The sequence below is a fragment of the Solanum dulcamara genome, chromosome 4, assembly GCF_947179165.1.
Source record: "Solanum dulcamara chromosome 4, daSolDulc1.2, whole genome shotgun sequence".
Lineage (NCBI taxonomy): Eukaryota > Viridiplantae > Streptophyta > Magnoliopsida > Solanales > Solanaceae > Solanum > Solanum dulcamara.
Window position 1 is genome coordinate 14,021,225 of NC_077240.1, and position 11,302 is coordinate 14,032,526.

The window sequence follows — 11,302 nt, forward strand, 5'->3', positions numbered from 1 at the left end:
TAAAAATATATTTTCTATTTCATATGATCATGTCGAATCTAACTACGTCAAAACTTGGGAAGTATTAGTATACATTTCTAGGTAGAGCATAATTTTACTAGAGGTAGACCCCAAAACAAGTTATGTAATCATCAATATCATACTGTACTTTCCTTTATACACAAATATTGGTTTTCTCTTTGCTTCAAATGTAATTTTTTTAAAAACAATTGGTAATAAGTTGATAGCAAAATATGACTTGTAGTTATGTTTAACCACAAGTCTCTTTCTTAAAGCTACACATAACAAACAAAACAAATTGTGTACATAAGCTAGGAATAGTGTAGTGTGACTATACAAAAATATTATTTTCAGGAAAAAGGAGAAAAAAATTCAATTCACGAAGAAAAAAAGTTATCATACTAATGACGTCGTTTAGGACAAAAAAACCTCTTAAACGACACCGCTTAATGTGCAAACTGCAAACAAAAACCGACAGACAAAAGGTGGGATGATACAAGTTAATTAACTGGTTGGGGAAAAAAGGGTGCTGAAACTGCTGGCGCTGAGGGGTGGTGGGTCTCTCGTCTCTGACAGAGGATGAGTGAAAATTGTGTCCTTTGAACAAAAAAGGCAAAACATTTCGTCCAGATTATAAACCCCTCTTCCATATCCATCTAATTTTTCCCTTGTGTCCACTGTTTTGAGGTTAATTTTTCCTCTTGACTTTTCTACTTGATTTTCACAGATCATTGTTTATTTTAATGAACATGTTTGAACTTTCAAGTTTTGGTAATTTTCTTGTTATTATTTAATTATTTTCTTGATTCTTCTTGTTTTTTTACTTCTTTTTTTGCTATCTTCCATATTTGTAAGGAGTGGAGGTTTGGGATGGAGTAAAAATCTCAGCTGTATTACTATCTGATGTTGATGGTGATGATGATGAGTTTGAAAGGATTTATACGGGTTTTGGGAGTTAAGATTGCTTATAAAAATTTGATCTTTGTGGTTCTTGATTATGCAAGCTTAGTTCAGTTCTTTGTGAATTGTGATAGTGAGAAATCTGTAGTTGCTTATTAGACAACCCCTGTTGTTTTTTGTGTGATATCTACTATGAATTATTTTAATGGGGGCAAATTTTGGATTTGATTTTGCTAATTTGGTGGTGTTGACTGTGCATGTGATGGTGTAAAGTTCTTTCTTTTGGTGCATTTGCTATGCTAAGACTGGTAAATTGTTCACAGGGGAGATTCCCTGGAGTAGGACTTGGCATAATTACTAACTTGTGGTTGGAAATTTTCTTTTGAGAAGGACAGAAAAAAAAAGGTTCTTCCAGAATATTCAGAACTGGAGTTTGGTGTAAATTTGGAATCTGTTTCCAAATATCTTGAATGATACTTTAGTCCTTGAAGTTGAATGCTTTTGGTTCTGTTTTGAGGATTATTTGGTGTGTGAGGGGGGCTTGAATGATCTATATAAAAGATATGAATATAACAGGCATTAGATTCTTCATTCACTTGATTTTGTTGATTGAGTTTATTCTCTTTTTGTACATATTATCATCTGGAAAACTTGAGATACAAAACACTGTTTAAAATCTGAAGAGCTTCACATGTTACTCTTTCTTCTTTGCCTGTTTTTTAGTGTAAGTGGGCTTTCTGTTGCTGTTTACCAAAAAATTATTTTGTGGGGGTAAAAGATGAATTGGGATTGGATCATTGTTAGAGGAGATGGTCAGATGTGATAGAAAGGTTCTTTCCATAGTCCGCCTCCTTTGTCCAAGGGGAGTCATTGACACCCCTTCATCCTTGATACTTCTTTATATTTTGAATCCCCTTATTAAAAATCTTAACCCCGGCATTGCTTGTTGTCCGCTACCTTTGTCCAAGGGGAGTCATTGACTCCTCTTCATCTTTGGTACTTCTTTATATTTTGAATCTCCTTATTGAAAATCCTAACCCCGCAATTGCTTGGTGTCTTGCATTTTCACCCCCTCCTCTTTAAAGAACTAGTTTCTATGTTGAGTCTTGTTCCTGAATTTTTTTATTGTTGTACAAAACATTGTTTAACTTTCTAATGATTGTCTTTGGTAATAGCATCCTTTTCCTGCAAATCAGGTTTCATCTATTTGTCAATACTGTTCATATTTTATATGTTTTTCCTCAAGACTGATGCATGAATCTTAATGATCTCAATGTCTGATAGATTTTTCTGTGACAGCAAAATGTGCAGGATAATGGGCTAGTAATGGCTGTGGCAGAAGCAAGAACCGCTTGGCAAAGAGCAGCTAATCGATGTTTGGTGCAGGAAGATGCCAAGCGAGCTCCAAAGTTGGCGTGCTGCTCATCAGCATCACCCTCATTGAAACAGGTTGACTCTGGGCCTGCAAATGGTGCTGATGCACAAAATCCTTCTGGTACATGCTTCCTGCCTTTTAACAGGAACTCTTCATATTGTGATTTATCCCCTAATTCAAGATGGTGGCTGCACCTTCAACCTAATTATGGGTATCAAAAAGGCATAGTGAGTGAACTGGTAGATTCTATGGAAGCAGAGATGGAGAATATTGGACCAGTTTTAGATTCAATCCCTAAATATAACAAGTTCTGTGATCAGAATGAAGCAGATAGTAGTTGTGTGGATAAAATTACTGTAGGTGGATCTCTAGATTCTCAGGTTACAAGATCTGCAAGCCATGTAAACAATGACTTGGGAGTTGGAAGCAAAGAACTGACAGATGTGTTTACTGAGATTTCCAAGGATAGTTGTAACCTCGAGGACACAGGGTTTCCCTATGAAGCAAGTAAGAAAGGGCTGGTTGATCTCACAGTCGGTAAACAGGTAGATGAGCTTTCATTTGATACAGAGTATCCCTGGAGTGGTGTCCATAAAACAGAACCATGGTGGCGAACTGCAGACACAGAGGAACTTGCTTTATTGGTTGCGCAGAGATCACATGATTATATGGAGAATTGTGATCTTCCCCATCCTCAGAATAATTTTGTTAAACAGGAACATGATGTGGATGTTGACAGTAAGATTTATGCTTCTTCTATGGGTCCGAAAGCTGGAAGTGTGCGTCAACACAATACAAATATTCATAAACGTGGCTATCTTTCTTTTGAACGTCCATCTCATTTAGATGCTGAAGGAAACTTGAAGCTTCACACTTGCAAGTCATCAAGGTATTGCGTAGGACTAGCTTCCCTCAATGTTTAATGTACTATGTATCAGTCTTATACTCACAATTATGCTACCAATATGGAAAAAAGCTCTACTGTACATACATACAATTTCACAAGTGATCTTTAGAGATAACAATGTCATCTACTCCTCCAAGTGAATAGCCTATACTCTAATAGCCACTTTTAGCTTTTTAATGTTTCTAGATTGATTTCGAGTAGCATTTCTTTAATGTGTCTATACGGCATGTTTGTTGTTCTTAAGAACTTTTTACTTGTACTTAGTTTGAAGAACAGTGAAACACCTAGCCAAAAGCTTGTGCCTGAAATGAATACATCTGGAGATGATGAAAGCAAGGCCCAACTACTAAAAGCACTTCGTCATTCTCAAACACGTGCAAGGGAAGCTGAGAACGCGGCAAAGCAAGCCTTTGCAGAGAAGGAGCATGTCGCTCAGCTGGTCTTTAGACAAGCATCACAACTTTTTGCCTACAAGCAATGGTTCCAGCTACTGCAACTAGAGAACTTCTACTTCCAGATTAAAAACAACAAAAAACAGCCAATATCGGCCATATTACCAGCAATGTTACCACATTTGCCCCAGAAAACTAAGAGACCGCAGAAGAAGTCTGCTAGGGCCAAACAAGCCAGACGTGTCCGTCCCAAGTACGACTTGAGCAGATATGCAGTTGTTTTTGCACTAGGTTTGGGTCTTGTTGGTGCAGGGTTGCTTCTTGGGTGGACGGTCGGGTGGATGTTACCGACGTTCTGAGCTGTGTAGATTGTATCCAATTTTCCTGTTAATAGTAAGTTTTGTGAAGATTGGTTTACAGGGGAGTTGACAGGGTGGTTGTGTCTATGTATGTTAGCTGTATAATGGATCATTTCTCCATTTTACTTTGGACTTAGCTTTTATTACTTGAATTGAAATGAAACACTGAGCTTGAAGACGAGCAAACATGTATCTATATTAGGCAGTACTATGTTTTTTCCTCACCAAAATCATGGTTTCTACAGACTCTTTTGTATTGTCATGATGAAGGAATCCATGGATTTCTTACCCTTGTTAACTATTACATCTTAGAAAGAAAAAAAGGTAATTGTGTTATATTGTGAATGAGATTATTGGTTTGGTTTATTTCAATAACTATGATATATTGTTATTAAGAGTTTCTTTTTCAACTTGGATTTCCAACTCAGCAAAAGAAATATTATTCTATGCTAACATTTAATGTGAAGTACGTTAGTGGAGAGGGACACATCTACTTCACTTTACTTACATATTTTTGTGCCAAGAAACAAATAAGAGGGTATAATTGCTCTTAGTTAAAATAGTTTAAGGGTATTTTCTATATTAAGGTATGTGTATTTGTGTGCGAGATTGGAAGAGAGGAAAGACGCGAGCAACCAATATTAGTTTCAATTGAGATACAGTTTGTATATGAGATAAACCTTCTCACTTCTCTCCTTTATCTCTCTCGTCTGTCCACTCTTTAAAATTGTGTTATGAACTGTAATTAGACAAATAGCTACTATTAATTATGGTCCAAACTATAGTAGTTATTTATAAAAATTCCTCTTATTCTTTTGTATCCCTATTTTATAAGCAAAGTACAAATAGATGGGCCTAAGATCAATGTTATGGGCCGGGTTGCTTCAAAATAACCGACCCACTAAACTCGCAGTTGTTACACAGCATCGAGACTTTTCTGGGTGATAGGGAAATCTACGGGAAGAAGAAGAAAAGAAGAAAAGAAGATGACGGTAATGGGGACGTTGAGAATGTTCGTAGTCCAGGAACCAGTCGTGGCTGCCTCTTGTCTCATCGCTGGCTTCGGTGATTATCTCTCTCTATCTTTACTTTCTTCATAGACCAAATCTAGGATTTTAAGGTTGTAAGTTAAAAATAAGTTGTTGTTTTTTCTTCATTTGTGACAATTGAATTTTTTAAGAATTTTTTAACTGTATATGGGTGAAAATCAGGCGTCAATGGACCCTATTGTGGTTGAATCTATGAAATTCTAATGTCTTCAAAGTTCATATTTTGAAGAGTGCCCCATCATCCAAAACCCTGCGAATTTATGCAATCCACAATTTGGGTATTTTAATTTTCATTCGGGGATTTTTTATTTTTTTTTTCATAATTGAGGTTCCAAGTTGCTCTTCATAACATAAAGAGTGGACCTTCAAGGTAGTGATTGGTCTCAGTATGTAGAGGATCTCTGTTGGAGGATATATAGAGGTTTTTGGAGATTTATAACATTGTGATTAATAGGAAAATGTTCCTTCCCGTCTTTATTAAGAACACAGTTTCTTGTGATTAAATAGTCATCCTAGGATATTACTGTGTGACACTTTTCAGGATATTTGTTCCTCATTTTGAGCTCTAAGTATCAAGTTAGTCTTTTGTGAGTGAATCTACTTCTTTATCAGTTGAGCTGTAGGTGTTTTGTTAGCAATGGTTCAATTAGAACTAGTAGTGGCAGCTGATTTGCCTCTCAATTTATATAATTGGAAGAATATAAAAGGTTTGGCCTAACTCTTATTTTGATAATTGGGAAATATATAGCAAAATAAGTAGATGATTGAGAAGAATAACCTCCACATATTGTCACGAGTATGATATCTACAAAAGGATAACCTATATCAAGTTGATCTGTTGCCCAAAAAGGAATCTGCTACCAGATGACTCCTTTTTATTGCATTTTACACAGTGAGTGCACATATAACATGTATATTTGTATGCCTCACATAATAGAGCTTGCAAACTCTCTTTTGTACTTATTATCTTTTTGTTCATCTTCTTGATTCCATCAATGATATCACTTACTTCCTCAAAAAAATGCCTCTATTTATGTATGGACGTCTATATGACTTATTCTTTTAGGAGTGAGTAAAGGATGGGAGCCCAGAATCTGTGAACTAACTGTAGAGAGTGGGTTCCTCTTATTGATTTTTATGCTTAGATCAGCCTAATTCCTGAATGTAAAAGCTCTATCTGTGGCATATTATGCAATAAACCCTAGTATGCATCTTAGACTCTTAGTCTTATTTACCTACTTCAGCTTCTTTATATGTCTATCTATATTCATCATATTATATTTAGTTTAAGATTTTAACAGCTGATCTTTTTCATATTATTATTTTGATCTAATAGAGGGATTTCAATAAGTGAGATATCTTCTTTAAAACTATAATCTACTAATTGACATATTCATCTGTCCCACTGGGTTTGAAAACCAGTAATTTAGTAACAGGAATTTGGTGCAGCCTGTCTCTGCAACTGTTTAGCCATTGATCATGCAAGTAAAATTCATTGAGAAATCTGTGTTTTGTCCCTTATGTGCTTCCAGAGAGTCCTTTACTGCCTGTTAGTTATACACATGGGTGTTGTCTGTTATTGCTTCTCAGTAACACTAGATGGATTAGTTTCCTGTATGGCACAAGACAATTAGGTCAGCCTTACTGAGAAGCCCTCTTGCGAAAGAAATGTGTGTTAGTAAGTAGCTCAGGAGAAGAATTACCTTGGTTAATTACTTGGTGATTCTTATTACCAACTCAAGAAGTTGGGGTCAATCATCAATGTGCATCTTACAATGATGATAATTCAATCACCTACTGAAGTAGTACATGTCGTATACTTTTCTGAAATTCACATCTGCTTTTCTCTTTAATTGGAATTAGTTTGTCTTATATTGCTTGCAATTTCAGGCCTCTTCCTTCCTGCGGTTGTAAGGCCTATTCTGGACTCTTTTGAATCATCCAAGCAAGTCCCAGAACCTGCTTTAAGCGATGTGAGTAATTGTCTATCTTTGTTTTATGTTCTTTCTGGTTTATGCAACTGTGTTTTCCCTCTTTTTAGTGATTTTCCTCATCATGTTTAGGTATGTTTTTTGGTTTGTTTGATGTTGCTTATACATAAAGGCTGTATTCTTTTGGGGATAAACATAAATGGTTCCTTTACAAACTATGCCTGTTCGCATTCTTGTGGATGCTGCATGTGATTTTGTCAATGTTGTCCAGTGTTACTTTTCTTTTCCATTAGGTGACATGCTTTGACTCAGATTGTATGAGAGTTTTATAGCATCATATTGTGCTGACTTAAGTGATGATTTTTGTTATAAGTGTTAAGTTGAGATTTGAATTGCGAATTATGAGATTTAGCCTCTAGTTTTCAGATCAGCCAACATCCATATATTCACTTTGTCCCAATTTGTCCTACTGACTGCTAGATATCTCTAAGGTTAATATCATAGAGCTCTAGATATTGGCTGCATGTGGCATTCCAAAGACTCGAAAAAAGTTTCCGAACCGAAATGTTTTTGAACTGCTTATAAGTTGCTCATGTCGTACGTTTATGAAGATCTTCGCTGATTTTCGTTCTCTTCTTCAATTAACATAGTTTGCTACTTTGTGCAGGTGGTTGCGGGTATGACTGGTAAAAAACAAGGATAAGATACTTGTGAGGTTTTAGTTTCAACCAGATCCTTGTAGGCTTATTACATCCCTTTTGTTTGATCCTGATCAAAAATGAAAATAAGGTTGTGTTTTTTTATGGATACTTTAAATGTTTTGTGCAAGGAGGGAGACCCTCCTCATTTGTAAGCACTTGACAGAGCCAGTGCTACTTGGATTCAAATACCGAATTGACTTCAGTTATAACCTAATCAAATTCATCTGAGGCTTGTCGTGATTTTGATCGGTCTCGTTTGAATTGCTTTTTAGCTAGTTTTCTCTCAAGAATTTTGTTTATCTGAGCACCTTACTCTTTTGATTTTGGCAACCTGGTATACAACTGAAGTGACCCGAAATGAACATATGCTACTAATGTAGGCTGACTGTTGATGGGAAAGACTTCACTGTCTGAAGTATGCCCATACTATCTCAAATTTTTAAGTTGGTTGGACTTGGAGAGGAAAGCTCACTGATTGTGTCTCTGTTTAGTATTTACCAAAGTATATTTGTTGAGTGGAGAATCAAAGAAGTTTTCGGCGTGCAGGGGGTGGGGGTGGGGGGATGGGGTACTTCTCATGTAGCTATGCGATTGGCATGACCAAAATGTAAATAGTAAATATTCACGTCAAGATGATGCCAGGATATATAAGTGGTAATCTAGAAAATGCTCTCACAATATTTACAACAGGTTCTGGTGAAATCCAAGGCTAATGATAGTAGATTTCTACATTCAGGCCCAAGAGACATGGTACATTTGTTTCTATATTTCCTGTGTATTTAACCAGGAATACTTAAATGACTAGAGAAAGCAACATAAACTCTTCACTTCATGAACATAACAGCTATTGTTTAAACTTAGGCGATGAGTGCTTCTTTCTTTGATTTTTTGCTCTTCCATGGTAATACCTGCTTGAAACCTTCGTATATTGTTGCCTGTAAGATATCAACAAGAACGATACTTGAGTTTAGTAATGCTGATGGAACAATAGAAGAGGACACGAATTTTACTTATTAATCATGTGAATGATAGGTGTGTTAACTTATTATGCACCTTGAATATTCTCTTGTTAGTATTTCCTATACTATCAGTACATGTATTTAGTAATTCTGCCTATCAAAACCAAAGAACTCACCCACTTATTTATTGTCGAGTTTAAAGTCTGATCTCTCATAATGTTCACCAACTTTATTATTGCTAAGATACATCCTTGAATTATAATGGAGAAATGTTGGGATGGGCATGTTGAATATTGATAAATGACAATGATAGCAGAGCAAGAAAAATTGCAAGGATGAAAAGTCTACGCATTTCCCAATGATCTTTCCCAATCGATTACTAGAAACAGGTTCCAATCAGCCAGCCCATATCCTTAAGTCCCTTTTTTCCTATTAACTGCAATGACATTGGGCGCCCTATAACTGGGACATCACCTACCTACCTCTTCATTTAACACCGTCTATTAGCTTTTAACAAACATAATTGCTAATACCAATTTAGTCTTATGGGTTGCTCAGAAGTCTCGAGTTCGAGGTCTAAATATAAAAGAATATTTGGTAAGAAGCACTTTCCTCCGAATGGGGTCCTACGTGGGGCGAATTCAAATTAGTCGGACTCTAACGTGGGTATCGAACACCACATCAATAAAAAATAATAATTGATAACAGCTCTATTTGTGTTTTGTTTAATACCTACCCCTTGCCTAAAAGTGAAGTTAACTAGGCCCCCTTTCTTGCCACACTGCCGTCTTCTTCAATCTCATCACCTGCCCCAATTATTAAGCTTTCTCATTACTCTATCTCGTTTGTTTTCATTGTGATGTGATCCTATTAATCCCTCAGTACCAAAAGGTATTTTTAGTTAACTCTTATGAATTCAATCATCAATACTTCAAGTAATAAATTAACAAGAAAATGTAAATTAAGTAGCTATAAGTCGCAATATCTTACAATAATTTTTTTTAGAAATGATTGATAATTTTATAGTCAAAGAACAAACTGTTGATCTTTGAAGAGGTGGGATGGGGCGACCAACACATGTAGGATCTAGCTGAGAGGCTAGAGCACGTGAAATTTATCACTATATTGTAAGTTCATTGAGATAGCAGTGTGTTAGTCGATGAAGCATTGCAAGTAGTTATATCATCTAATCCAATATTTTCGATGCTGAAAATAATTTTATATAAAAATTTACTAAAATTATAATAAATGATAGGATTCGAATCTATAATAATTTAAAAGATACAATAAGTTCAATTCTAAAACCTTATGAGATTATTTGATACGGGACGGGATAGGCAAAGTTATCTAATTGAATTAGTTATCTCACTAATCTCATCATTATAGTACAAATGGTTACCTCAAACCGCTGCATTTTATGTCTAAATTATTATTCCTTATTCCTCGTTTTAGAACTTAGAAAATATACTCATAAAGCTTAGTTGAGGGGATTAGAACAGAGTATGAATCATGCTTTAAAAAAAAAGAACTGTTTGACATGGAAAAAAACACAGTACTACTAATAATATCAAGATTTAGTAATGAATTTGTAAATTGATTATTGGAATTGTTAATTAAAACTTACCCAAATATGAGTCTTAGTCTGTGAGAGACGTGAGAAGCTTCCACTTCTTTTAAGTGTTGCCATTTTCATAGTACATTCATCACTCAAACTAACAGAATCTCTTGAATCTGCACCAGATTTGTCTTTAACACCACTAGTACCGCGCCACCAGCTTTTACTTTCCACTTTCTTGTTGCCCACAACAAAGGAACTAAGTTGCCCTGTTTCAGAACTAGCAGTACTATCAAAAGACCCTTGTCTACGCCGATCCCTCAAGAACCTAAAAGATGAAAACTTTGGCTTGCTAGTAATATAAGGGCCATCAAAAACAGTTGTGGGAGAAGAACTTTTTGTAGATTCCATGTAAAGCCTAGGAGGTGGCTCTAAGCATATGGAGTTTGGTAAAGGGATAAGATCAGTACATGGACGAGGCTTTCCAGGCTCTTCTTCCCAAGAAAATGGAATTGAAGCTAAAGTATGAAGAGGGGTTAACATGCCTAAATCCTCAGCTGAATTTACTGAAAACAGAGGAAGTTTTAGTGTTGAACTTGTTTCTGTTGAACCCATGGCTCTTTGGTTTGGTCTGTAGGTACACAGAGTTATGGCCAATATTTTTGTACAGGGGAAAAAAGACTATAAATAATGCATTTGCTTTTGCTACCACGTTCTTGACTTTGGATTTTATGATGCTATATTAATTGACCCTTTACTTGTTAGTTGCCTAACATGATGAGAATTACTTTTGCTTTTCCTGTTTGTGTTCATCTAATTACGTAAATGCAAAGGTTAATCAACAACATTTAAGACTAGCAATTATTTTGTTTATCCTAGTGTGACGTCACATAAAATTTAATTAAAATATAACATATTTCCTTTACTTTTTACTTGTTTGATTTTAAAAAATTAAGAGATAATTATTATTATTATATCTTTATTATTAACTTACTACTCATTTTCTAATATTTAAATGACTTATTATTAATTAAGGATGATATAGTAGAATCGACATACTATTATTTTTTATTTTTTAAAGGATGTGTCAAATCAAACATGAACAAGTAAATATGACAAAGAGAGCAATATTTATGTCGCTATAAAACTAATGTAGCATATGTATAACTATAAA

General features: G+C 35.3%; 3 protein-coding genes across 5 annotated transcripts; 2 read left to right on the top strand and 1 right to left on the bottom strand.

Moving 5' to 3' along the window:
• Nucleotides 1-675: 675 nt before the first annotated feature.
• Nucleotides 676-4,281, top strand: LOC129886438 (uncharacterized). 3 transcript variants are annotated; one of them, XM_055961126.1, is made up of 3 exons: nucleotides 676-687; nucleotides 2,200-3,164; nucleotides 3,447-4,281. In XM_055961126.1, exons 2-3 carry the CDS (start codon nucleotides 2,227-2,229, stop codon nucleotides 3,931-3,933), a joined length of 1,425 nt encoding a protein of 474 aa, XP_055817101.1. In that variant the 5' UTR covers nucleotides 676-687; nucleotides 2,200-2,226; the 3' UTR covers nucleotides 3,934-4,281. The 3 variants fall into 3 exon arrangements, with proteins under 3 accessions (XP_055817101.1, XP_055817100.1, XP_055817098.1); XM_055961125.1 differs by lacking the exon at nucleotides 676-687 and adding an exon at nucleotides 694-771 and having other exon boundaries at nucleotides 3,459-4,281; XM_055961123.1 differs by lacking the exon at nucleotides 676-687 and adding an exon at nucleotides 695-771.
• Nucleotides 4,282-4,840: 559 nt separating this feature from the next.
• On the top strand, nucleotides 4,841-7,854 carry LOC129884722 (uncharacterized). Its single transcript, XM_055959009.1, has 3 exons — nucleotides 4,841-4,998; nucleotides 6,873-6,955; nucleotides 7,581-7,854. The coding sequence occupies exons 1-3, from the start codon at nucleotides 4,920-4,922 to the stop codon at nucleotides 7,614-7,616; spliced, it is 198 nt and encodes a 65-aa protein (XP_055814984.1). The 5' UTR covers nucleotides 4,841-4,919; the 3' UTR covers nucleotides 7,617-7,854.
• A 404-nt stretch (nucleotides 7,855-8,258) lies between these two features.
• On the bottom strand, nucleotides 8,259-10,879 carry LOC129886439 (uncharacterized protein At4g00950-like). The gene is made up of 2 exons (XM_055961127.1): nucleotides 10,198-10,879; nucleotides 8,259-8,549 (listed from the first exon to the last, which is right to left on the bottom strand). The coding sequence occupies exons 1-2, from the start codon at nucleotides 10,741-10,743 to the stop codon at nucleotides 8,472-8,474; spliced, it is 624 nt and encodes a 207-aa protein (XP_055817102.1). The 5' UTR covers nucleotides 10,744-10,879; the 3' UTR covers nucleotides 8,259-8,471.
• Between the last annotated feature and the right edge of the window lie 423 nt (nucleotides 10,880-11,302).